Consider the following 11,456-nt stretch of genomic DNA (forward strand, 5'->3'; position numbering starts at 1 on the left):
TCAGTGCTGGGTCAGGGGCAGTGTGGGGGACTCGGTGAGCTCCAGGCTGAGCTGCTGGGCAGAGGGGCTGCCTTCCCTTCAGCTCCTGGCCTCTCCTGGGCTGCCTGATGCAGAGTGATGTCCATCAAGGAGCAAAGCGAATGACACGAAGTGGACTAACCAGAGGAGGTGCTGGTGTCCCTCCCCTGTGCCCACGGGGGGCCGGCTCAGACCAGCCAGGGGCTGGAATGTTGGCAGTGGGGTCCATGACCTGCCGATGAGAGCTGCCTGCTTGGGTCTTTGAGGAATGATGCCTCTTTAAAAAAAAAAAAAAAAAAAAAATCTTAAGTAATCTCTGTACACAACACGGGGCTCAAACTTACCACCCCGAGGTCAAGAGTCGCACGCTCTTCCAACTGAGCCAGCCAGGCGCCCCAAGGAATGATACTTTGAAATAACATTGATCTGTCTTTGCATCAATGTCCCCTCTGTGCTCAGAGTGTGCCGGGATTCCTGGTCCTGATCCGCCAGCTCTGTGGTTCCCTGAGCCCGTGCAGCACCCAGAAATAGACGCTGTTGTTGTTATTCCCATTTGACAGATGGGAAAGCTGAGGCTCAGAGAAGTTAGGTCACTTGCCCAAGGTCACCCACCAGGAAGTAGGCAGTCTGACCCCATGGCCTTTGCCCTTGACCTCTACATTATGGATGTCTTTGGCTCATTTTGAGCAAGACGGTTGGGGAAGCAGGGGGACGTGGGGCTCCCCTCCCGGCTCATCTGACCGAGCCCCCCCCTGTCGCCCCCAGTTCTGTTCCACATGTATGACTCGGACAGCGACGGCCGCATCACCCTGGAAGAATATCGAAATGTAAAGTATGCTCCTCCGCCCGCCGGCCAGGGCTCCTGGCCCTTCCCCACTCCCGGCCCGGACGGAGGCCCGAGGTCACCGTGTGTCTACCTCACCCGGCAGGTGGTGGAGGAGCTGCTCTCCGGAAACCCGCACATCGAGAAGGAGTCGGCCCGCTCTATCGCCGACGGGGCCATGATGGAGGCGGCCAGCGTGTGTGTGGGGCAGATGGTGAGCCGTGTCCCCGGAACCCCCGGCTGACCCCTGCCCCGCCTTGCCCGGCTTGCTTCTGGAAGGCCATGAGGGGAGACCCGCAGGCCATCGGCTTGCCACACTGTTGTCAATGTAGGACAGTGGCTGGGAGGGGATTTCTGGCCTGGGGACGGATGGGGTCAGCAGGGGCTCCCCTCTGGGCTCCTTCGTCTGGGGCCCCGGTGCGGACCTGGGAGTGGGGATGTGCGTCAACAAGATGGAGGAGCGGGGCTCAGGGCTGGTGCCTGTGGAGGGGAGCCCCCCGCCGGTCCCCAGAAGGGATGTGCGGGCCAGAGGCGGGTGGCCATGGAGGCTCCACGTTGCTGCCAAGGGCCGGCGGCGGGGCTGAGCATCGGGGTCTCTGCGCGGGTGCTGGACACCCCTGGAGGCTCGTCGGGGTTGTGCTGGTGTCGAGACGGCTGGGGCATTTCTCAGGACCGTGCGAGCCGGTTAGAGCAGGGCCACTCCCCCCGGTGCTGGTGACTCGTGGGGCGGGACAGCCGTCCGTGGTGGGGACCGTCCTGTTTAGCCGCGTCCCTGGCCTCCACCCCCTGGATGCTGGTCACTCCCTCCCAGGTGTGACAACCAAGAACGTCTCCAGACATGGCCAGGTGTCCCTGGTGGGGGGACGGGTTCGTCCCCAGTGAAGAACCACGAACGAGAGGGGCACAGACGTAGTTGGTCAGCAGAGGGGGTGCTGCGCGGGGACCGACTGGGCCGGGGCTGCCAGCAAGCACGTGCTGGGCTGTCGGGCTGTGGAAGCACTTGCACGTACGCCCCGGGCAGGCCAGGCGCCCCCCGCGACACTCCTGTCCCCGAGGGCAGCGACACGGTCTGTGCACACAGCATCCTAGGGCACCCCACGCATCGTTTCGTAGATTTGTAGTCTCGTGTTCCTGGTGGGGAAACCGAGACCCAAGGACATGAAGAACTTTCTGGAATTCGGGGGCAGCGATCCTTACTATGCCTGGTGGACTCACTCTTATAGGGCTGGGTCTAGCCTGGCTAGCCCTTGACACGGTGGCTTTGAGCCCCAGGGACCCCGAGGACAGGCACCCGACCCTTTCTGTGACTTTGTTCGCTGAGGGATTCGGCTGGTCCCACTGCGGCCATCGCCGCCTCACACCTGTGTGTGTCACGTGGCCGTGGCTTTGGGCTCGCCAGGGCCTGAGCGGAGGGGTGTCTTCCTGCCGGGACCTGCTCTTTGTGCCCCAAGCCTGCCGTCGAGGGGCCTGCTCCCCGGGGGCGGGGGCCGTGGTCATCGTGTTGGCCTGTGTTTTATCTGTCTGCCTCTCAGACCCCGGGGGGGGGGCTTCTGGGAAACCCCCCCACTCAGCGAACTACCCGCGGCGCAGAGGGCTGGTGACCTCAGTGGGGAGCGCGGGGATCCCCCGCCCTGTTGTCGAGCCAGATTCCCGTTTGATTTAGTGACACTCTCCTCCTCTAAATGGCTCCCCATCCCACTCCACTTTCAGCTGGTGACAGTTTTCTTAATGTGCTGCAGTAAGAGAGTCGGCTGGCAGCTGCTGACCTGCATAAGCCGCACAAAGCCCAGAAGCGGAGGCGTCTCAGAGCCGACGCCTGCGCCCCGGGTGTGCGCCCCGGGTGGCTTTATTTACGGGTCCTCGGTGTGCTCTCAAAATATTTTCTCCTGCAGACGTCGGCCGGATGCACACACGAGCTGTGGGGCGAGGGCCGGCCCCCGAGGACGCTGAACGGGCCGCCCGCGCTGCCACCAGGGCGCCCGCGGGCTCCCAGAGCCGGCTCTTGCCCGGAGCAGTGCTGGCTTTCCAGAGTGCGACTTTCTCTGGAAGGACCCGTGGCTTGAGGACGGGGCTGCTAGGCTGGGGTCTCAGCTGGGGGGAGAGGGCTTCCCCCCCCCGCCCCTGCCCTCCCTCCACGCGCGCCCACCCTCCCGCCCTGCTCTCGGGCTGTTGGAGCCCCGTCTGAAATTAGCTCTCCTCGGCTGCCCTCTCTCTGAAGGCGTCCCCGGGTCCCCGGGGCGGGAAGAGCAGGGAGCCCCAGGGGACAGGCCCGGGAAACTGGAGAACTGGTCGCATTTGTAAGATTTGAAAGCGTATGTAGGTTAGTTTTCTGTACGAAAAACCAGTGTTAGGAAACCACAGAGGGTGAGGAATCCGATGGGACGCTTGGAGCCCGCTGGGCTCCTCCCAGCCGGACCGGTGGCCTGGCCTCCGTGGGCCCCAGTGGCCTTCTCTCTAAAATGGGGGTGAGGGCAGGGCCCAGGCGGCAGACACCCAGGGTGCGCGCTGGTTCCTTCCGTAGACGGCAGGACAACTCCGGAGACGTGGGGCTATCTTTCGGTACTCGCCGGCGTATACGTGTGTGTCTTTTATTTCTGATTTACACGAACTGGAACTGAACGGACCGCTTCTTGTCCTCTCCGCACGGCCCTCCCCCCACCCCTCCACGGGGCGGACGGTGGCTGTCCGGTTAGCGCGGGAGCTGTCGCCACCTGCCTGCGTGCTTCCGCCCGCTCTGTATCTTGGAGCCTTTTCCGCGTTCGCACGTAGAGATTGACCCCTTCTTAATGGCTGCTTAGTAATCGGTGGCACAGATGACCAGGATTCATTTAGCTTGTCTTCCGTGGACGGACACGGATGGTAGCCGGGCTGTCACTGTCACAAAGGGTGCTGCAGGCGGGGGTGAGGTTGGGGGAGGCTCGGCGGTGCCAGAGCCCGAGAGAGCAGCACAAGGGCCAGGAGCCCCCCCTCTGGCCTCATGGGGTCCGGGTGTGCCCGGAGCCGGACAGACGCGGATGGAGACTGGCACTGACCGTGACCGGCTGGGGGAGAGGCCCAGCAGGTGGCCCTTATCATGGTGACTCACTGGGCGTGAGGGGTGGGCCGCAGAAGGCAGCCCTCCCGCCCCCCCAACCCCTGCCCCAGTGGGCGGTGAGCTCAGAGGGTCAGGTGGGCCGCAGAAGGCAGCCCTCCCGCCCCCCCAACCCCTGCCCCAGTGGGCGGTGAGCTCAGAGGGTCAGGTGGGCCGCAGAAGGCAGCCCTCCCGCCCCCCCCAAGCCCTGCCCCAGTGGGCGGTGAGCTCAGAGGGTCAGGTGGGCCGCAGAAGGCAGCCCTCCCGCTCCCCCCAAGCCCTGCCCCAGTGGGCGGTGAGCTCAGAGGGTCAGGTGGGCCGCAGAAGGCAGCCCTCCCGCCCCCCCCAAGCCCTGCCCCAGTGGGCGGTGAGCTCAGAGGGTCAGGTGGGCCGCAGAAGGCAGCCCTCCCGCCCCCCCCAAGCCCTGCCCCAGTGGGCGGTGAGCTCAGAGGGTCAGGTGGGCCGCAGAAGGCAGCCCTCCCGCACCCCCCCCCAAGCCCTGCCCCAGTGGGCGGTGAGCTCAGAGGGTCAGGGCGGGTACAGTGAGGCAGAACTGGGAAATGGCAGGTGTCCGTTGGTGGCTGAGGGGAAGGGGAGTCTGTGCCTCTGTGCCCACCCACTTCCTTTACACCCTCATCCACCGGGTCCCCCCTGGGGGCTCGGGTGGGGCCCTGGTTAGCCCGCACCCTCCTTCTATCCTGTCACGCCAACGAAGGGGACGTTGGAGTTCAGGGTGATGGCCTCAAGCCAGACGCAGCAGTCTGGAGGGAGCCGCTCTTCTCGTGACTGAAGGGGCCCCACCATCTGTGTCCTGGGGAGGGAGAGGGGTCTCCTGGTGGAAGCCGCTCACTCTGCATGTGCTCTGTTCCCAGGAGCCTGACCAGGTGTATGAGGGGATCACCTTCGACGACTTCCTGAAGGTGGGTGTCTAGGAGGAGAGGTGGGGCTTGAGGGGTGTCCGCTGGTCAGGAAGAGACCCGCATCTCTGTGGAAACGGGTCATGCCTGGGCGTCACCTTTAAAACAGGTTTGACTGACTTTTATTGGAAGAGTAATGTTCACTTGTGGCCAGGGCACTTGAAGCTCCAACAAAGGGCTCCAACAAAACCTGTCTCTCTCCTACGAGTCCCCGGTCGCCTTTGGGTCGCCTTTGTCATAAGCATCGCTGTTGATGGTAGGAACCAGGTTCTGGAGTATTCTATGCCCCTTATGAATACCAGCTGTGTGGGGGTTTGTCGCTTGCTTTTCCTGTGCCTTGGCTGTAGCTGCCCAGTCTCGCAGCCCCCACGGGTGGGCGCCAGGCCTCTGCTGTCCCGAACGTGCTCTGAGGTTAGGAACCGGGACCCCTCGCTGCTCTGATGGGTACATACCCAGCGGAGGGAGGCAAGCCCACTCTGCCCTCTGCCTGGCACTGCGTGCGTACCTTGAGAGTGGGTCGGCCAGGCTCGTTCTGGAATTAGAGGAAGGACAGGAAGTCAGGGGAACAGGACCCAGAGGCTCTGGTCCAGTGTGCCACACCAGCCTCTGATCGGCCTGAGGGAGCGGACGGGCCCGGGCCTGGAGCCAGGCCAGGACTCGGGTGGTCACAGCCCCACGGAGCCCAGGGGCAGCTCAGATGGGTGCTCCTCCCAGGCTGCACGGCTAACCTGGCCGGGCAGCAGTGAGCTCTGCAAGGGAGAGGGCAGGCAGCAGAAGCTTCTGGGCCGAGGTGGGCAGCCTCCTCTGTCCTCACACACCAGGCCTGGGCGAGCAAAGAAGCCCGAGAGAGCCCGCTTCTTCCCCAGAAGGCTTCCCCTATCCGCCGCCCCACGGCTCCGGTGCTCCCCGAGCCTGTCCCCATACCACGGGGGCCTTTCCTGACCAGCTGGCCCTTCCCCTCCCCTGAGCCTCACCAGTGCCCCTGTTGGCACCCGGCATTTAGCAGAAAGCACCCTGGGTGCCCAGGTAGCTTCCCTGGGAACGAGGGTTGGAGCTGCTCCCCGGGAACCGGCTCTGATCGCTCTGCACCCTCACCAGACCCCACAGCACCCAGAGCAGGTGCAGGAGACCACAAAGTAGCTGGGGGACGGTGGGCGTGTGACAGGGGCAAGAATGGCACCCAGGCCTCCCTGCAGCGTGGGCGCCGATGGGGCTCTGGCTGCAGCCTGCTCACAGCCTGGTGACTGTCCCTGGAAATGCTGCAGGTGACAGCCCGAGAGTTTGAACTTCTCACACAAGCAGGGAGACAAGTCATGACCACTGCATCCAGCCATCTCTCCATCTGTGGCCCTCTCGGGCCCCGAGTGGCCCAGGAGCTGGCAAGTGTAGTCCTGGGAGTGGGGATGGGGGGCTTTATAGTGTGGCAGATAGGGTCGGGCGGCCTCGGGGTGTCCCCCGGGGCCCAGGCCGGGATGGACTATAACGGCAGAACCAGGACCAGGTAGGTGTGAGGCAATGGGCATCTGTGGGCAGAAATGATCCTTCCCGGGCATAAGCTTGTGTGTGTAGAACAGGGTGACCTATCCCAGGGACGTTAGCAAGACCAAACTGCTGTGACCTTTTAACTAAGGAAGATGGCTTAATAAAACTTGGCAGTTGCACAGTGCTTAATGGCTTACAAAATGTTCCCGCGGATGATTCCGTTTGAGCCCCCGGCGTTGCGTGACTTACGTGGGCAGCGCTAGGTGGTGGTCTCGGCATTGTACTGATGAAGAGGAGGTTTAATGGGGTTAAGGAATCTGCATGAAAATCAGCCTGGAGTGGGGGTGGGTGGGATTGAAATGACTTGGAGCCCAGAGCTTGGATTCTGTTCTTAATAATAACTTGCTGTGACAATATCAGAAAGAATCCAAATGTCAGAGCCAAATTAAACCGCAGAAAGGCAGAGGGAAGTTTCTCTTCCTCCCTCAGCTCACGGTCTTGAAGCCAGCCCTCTGGTTTTCACCTGCCCTGGTGTGGGGAGGGCGGGCGGGGGGGACCCGGGCGAGGCCCCGGGCCGGGCGGGGGTGGGGACACGCGCTCACACTGCTCTGTCTCTTGCAGATCTGGCAGGGGATAGACATCGAGACCAAGATGCACGTGCGCTTCCTTAACATGGAAACCATCGCCCTCTGCCACTGACCCGCCTGCCCCCCGAAGCCGTGCTGTGCCCGCAGCCTCCCGCGGGGCCCGAGGCCGCAGGTGTCCTTCGGCCACGGCTCTTGTAAATAGTCCCCAGTCCTCCGCTGTCTCGTTTTCCCTAAGGTGTGGTACGTGGAACTTCGCTGTTTTTATCTCTAATAAAAAAAGAAAATGGTTGGTTTGTTAATGAACGTGGCTCCTGTCTGTTCCCCACGGCCACTTGGTGGTCTGGCCACTTGGTGGCACGAGGCTGAAAAGGAGCAGGCAGCGGCTAGTTCCCAAAGGCTGGTTTGGCAGAGAGGAGGTTTTTTCCTGCTTTTTCTGGTTTAATTTGGGTGAAGTGTTGGCTCTTTTCGCCGCACGAGTGCTGGGCAGTCAGGTGAGGCACGGCAGCTCCCCGCTCCATGGTGGCCGGGATGCGGGTGGCGGGGCTGCCGCGGTGTCGTGACCGAGTGTCTGGGCCGGAGGAGAGGGCGAGGGGGACCCGCGGTGACGTGCCTGAGGAGGCCTGGCTGCCGACGCCCTCCCGGGCCCAGCGTGGGGCAGTCCCCTGTGGTGGTGGCAGCAGGGGAGGTGACTGTCCCAGGTCAGTGGCTCCCGAAGCTCCAGAGTCACCTTCTGATTCAGGGGCGGGCTATGCTGGGGGCAGGGAAGTGAAGGTTGTCCATCCAGTTGGGGGCTGTGGCCGGTGGGTCAGCAGGGGCCGGCTTGGGCTCAATGCTCGGAGTCGGCGCTCAGTGGGGCCGGTGTGGCTGTGGTCACCGTGGTCACTCGCTGCTGGTGGCGTTTCAGGCCTCCTCGCTGGGTTCCTTCCGTCCACACTCACCGGGAGGTTCCTTCCTAGCCTCCCGAGAAAGTTCTGGTAACTGACAACAGCTGTTATTGGTATTCTGCATTTCTATGGCTTTGTTACTAGGTGTGCGTCGGGGTTCAGAACATGAGAGGTGCAGGAGGGCACCCCACGCGGCCTTGATCCTGGGCCCGCCAGGCCCTGGCTTGCCCTTCCCGGAGGCACTCAGGTCAGCCCATTTCTTCGACATCTTTCCGGGGCCGTTCATGCGGACACGACTGCAGTGCTGAGGATTTAAGTGAGAAGCTGGAACCAGGCAGTGAGGCGGGGTGAAGGGGAGCGTGACCGTGTTTGGGGCGGAAGGCCCGAGGCTGGTGCACCTTGGCGGTGGGGGTTTGGCAAATGCTCATTTAGGGCCTTGGAGGTGAGAGCGGACCCTTGCTGGCGTCCTGTTGGTAGTCTGCGCGGAGCAGAACTGCCCCCTGGACCCCGGGGCTGAGGGATGCTGGCCTCCACTCCCCCAGGTCAGGGCGGACGGCTGTCCGGCAGCGCGGCCCCGTCTGTGCGGAAGTAGAGAGCCGTCTGAAGTCACTCCCAGAGCTCTGCTGCTTAGACTAGCACTTCCTCGAGTGTTTTGCCATTTCCAGAGCGGTAGGTGGGGGGCGAAGGCAGAGGCCTCAGCTTCCTCCCCTCCAGGTGCCCGCCATCAGGTGGGCCAAGGAACTGGGAAGCGGCCAGCCAGCCAGTTTCCTGGAGCGGGAGCGGGACGCGGGGCCCCTGCCTGCCCCGGCTGCTCGGGGATCGTCCCGCTCACGCCCTCGGTTTCCCGGCTGCCAGTGGGATGGCCTGGTGTCAGCAGCCTCCCTGCTGGGGGAGCCCCCTGCAGCCTCGCGGAGGCGGCCTTCCCCCCCCTTCCCCAGCCCTGGCAAGCGGGACGGGGACCCCCTGTGCCTTTGAGCAGGACGGCTGGTGTGGCGTCCGTAGGCCTGGATCTTCTGGGACTCTCCCAGTTTGCTTTGATGTTGTGCTCCTCCACAAAGGCAGTTCGTTAGTGTAAAGAGTTTTGTATAAATAATGAATCTTCCATCAGCCCCTGTGGCCTGAGTTTTAGTTTGGGAGACGTGGGCATACGTGCGTCCCCCGTGGGCAAACATCAGACGTTTTCATGTGCTCAGGCCACTGAGGGTCACGACTTACCTAAACAGCTAGTTAGAATGAGAGCTACTCACCTCGAGCCCCGTCCATGTGGCTCCAAAGAGAGCTCAGTTGTTCCCAGTCACCGAGGGTGTCCTCTGATTGGCAGGGTTAGGGTGACCTGCGGGGTTGACCGGGAGCCCTCCCACCGGCTCCCAGGGCGCTAAGTGCGTGAGGTGGCCGTTTTGCTCATTCGGTCCTTTGGGGGATGATCAGGGTTGCCTGTTAGTTGGTGCAAACCTGCTTCTAGAAAGGGCAGGTTAATTCCCCACAGTCTAGCCAGGCTGCCGGCCTTTGGTTCACAAAGAGCCGCCGCTCCGGGCACGGGGGACAGGTCTCGGGACGGCCATTTGGGCAGTGCGGTCTATGCAGAGGCAGGAAGCTCCGAAACCGAACCTGTTACCTGCCGGGCCAGCGAGGGTGCCCGGGAGGGGCTTTCGGGCTGCACAGCCACCCCCCCCGGGGTCCTCGACGGGGCACCTCATCTGAAGCAGGTGATGTGTGTTTTGGAATTTGTTCTAAAACGGGCAGGTTGGTGAATCAACAGATACCCTTGTTGAACAGCCCTCCCTCCATCAGGAATGACACCAGCGGCTAAGAGGAAATGGGCAGAAATCAATGCTAAGTCAAATATTTGAGGGAAGCGCGGTCACGCTTGGAGGGCCTCGGGCTGTGGGTGGGGACCGAGCTCGGGGAGGGCGCGTGCCAGCGGTCAGGTTGCACGCGGGGCCCGGTCCCTGCCGCCGCATCACGGAAAAGTTACCGGAACTCTGCTTTTAGATGTTAAAAGAACCTGGCAATTTGACACCAATGCATCGGTCTGGTAGGTTCGCCAGAGGGCTGTGTCACGGGAATCGAAGAGGAGAAGCTCGGAGGACACATCCTGCAGCCACGTTAGACAGGAATCATGGTAAGGGAAGAGTGTATGATCACAACAGCTCCCAATTCCGGCCAAGCACCCTCTGCTGGACTTGAACAAAACAACTCCATTCTTCTCTGGCCCAAGGGACTAGAAAGTTCTTTTTGTGCTCTGCTCATGGGAGGCTGGGCACCTGTGCAGCTGCCCGTGCCCCCACCTGCCTGCCGAGCCTAAGCCGCTGAGAGTTAAACATACAAGTCGCCTTGGCAAGGGTTTTGCAAACACCTGCTTTGCAAGCTGTCCTCCCACACGGTGACCTTGGGAAGGCCTTGGAGAGGGGAGCTGGAGGAGCCAGGTTGGTTTTTTTTTTTTTTTTTTTTTTTACCACAACTTCCCGGGGCATCAGCACTGCTTTGTCTCTGGGCTCTTCCAGAATCGGGAGGCAAGTGCCAGCCGGGGTTCAGTGGTGGGTGATCTTGGCCCCGCGGTGGCTGCTCATCCCTCTAACCCGACCAAGTCAGCAAGGGGACCAGGCTCCTCCGTGTTCAGCCCCAGGGCAGCCATCAGGGCGAGGGGGATGCTGAGCAGCAGCTCCTGCCCCCCCCCCCCCCAGAGGGCACGGGGCAGCGTCTATGCTGGCGGTGGGCAGGGGAAGAAAAGCTGGGCCCGGCTCAGCCCCCGGTCTGTGGACAGCGTTCCCTCCCTCCCGAGGGAAGGAAAGGCCCTTGGTGCCGAGCCGGTGTGGAAAGCCTGCTGCTGGGAGCCTGAGGTGGGCATCAGAGGCCGATAGCCTGCCCTGCCTGGCGCCTGCCGGAGCCCGGCGAGAGGGAAGCCGCCACCACACGGCAGAGCGAGGCCAGCAGGGCCTGCCCGAGCAGCCAGGTAAGCATCTGGCCCGGCCGCAGGGGTGAGGCGGGTGGGCGGGCGTGGCTCACAGAAGCTTCTGGCCGCCGCTGCAGCCGCTGCCCCTGACGGCAGGCCACCAGCCGGTTCTAAGAGGGCTGTGCCCTCGGGGGGAGCGGGGGGAGGAAGCCATTTCTCCTCCATGATGGGCAGGGTCCGTCTGCAGTAAGCTGCTGTTTGTCACTTAACTGCAGGGGGGAGGCGCCGTCTGCCTAAATGTGGGGCCTCTAATTCTGAAGTGGGGTGCTGGGGTAGAGGACTTCCTCTTTCCCTTTCAGAACAGACCAAAAGTTTCCTCTTGGGGGCATCGTCAGCCAAGGTGCGATTTCTCCCTCCTGGGGAAGGTGAGGCCATCCCCAGAGTAGCTTTTAAACACACGTTCCTGGCTGGGCAACGGCCACACCAGGGCAGCTCGTGGCTTGGCTTACAAGGCACAGTCTAGGGGCAGAGAGGAAATTCTCTGGGCTGGGGTGGGGGGTGGGCGCGGCAGTCCCCTTCGGGAATCGGATGAAAGCCAACCGGCTTCTTCCCAGAAAGTGCTCCTGTGTACAGTTTTGGGTCTCTTGGATCCCGGGCTAGGAGCCCCTGGAAGGGGTGGTTCTGGGTGGTTCGACTCCACTCTGGGCCAGAGCAGGTACCGTGGTAGGCGGGGGTCGGTCCCAGGACACCTGGCCAGGGAAACCAGTAATTGAACAAGCAAC

The 11,456-nt window shown here is 62.6% G+C and overlaps 1 protein-coding gene across 1 annotated transcript in view; it reads left to right on the plus strand.

Moving 5' to 3' along the window:
- Nucleotides 1–7,200, plus strand: part of TESC (tescalcin) — a 46,088-nt gene extending 38,888 nt beyond the window's left edge. The window contains exons 5-8 of the mRNA XM_036115873.2: nt 784–845; nt 948–1,055; nt 4,784–4,831; nt 6,932–7,200. Of these exons, the coding sequence (XP_035971766.1) occupies nt 784–845; nt 948–1,055; nt 4,784–4,831; nt 6,932–7,009 (296 nt within the window). The 3' untranslated portion in view covers nt 7,010–7,200. The remainder of the gene's footprint in view (nt 1–783; nt 846–947; nt 1,056–4,783; nt 4,832–6,931) is intronic.
- The last annotated feature ends 4,256 nt before the right edge of the window (nt 7,201–11,456 follow it).

The sequence above is a fragment of the Halichoerus grypus genome, chromosome 13, assembly GCF_964656455.1.
Source record: "Halichoerus grypus chromosome 13, mHalGry1.hap1.1, whole genome shotgun sequence".
Lineage (NCBI taxonomy): Eukaryota > Metazoa > Chordata > Mammalia > Carnivora > Phocidae > Halichoerus > Halichoerus grypus.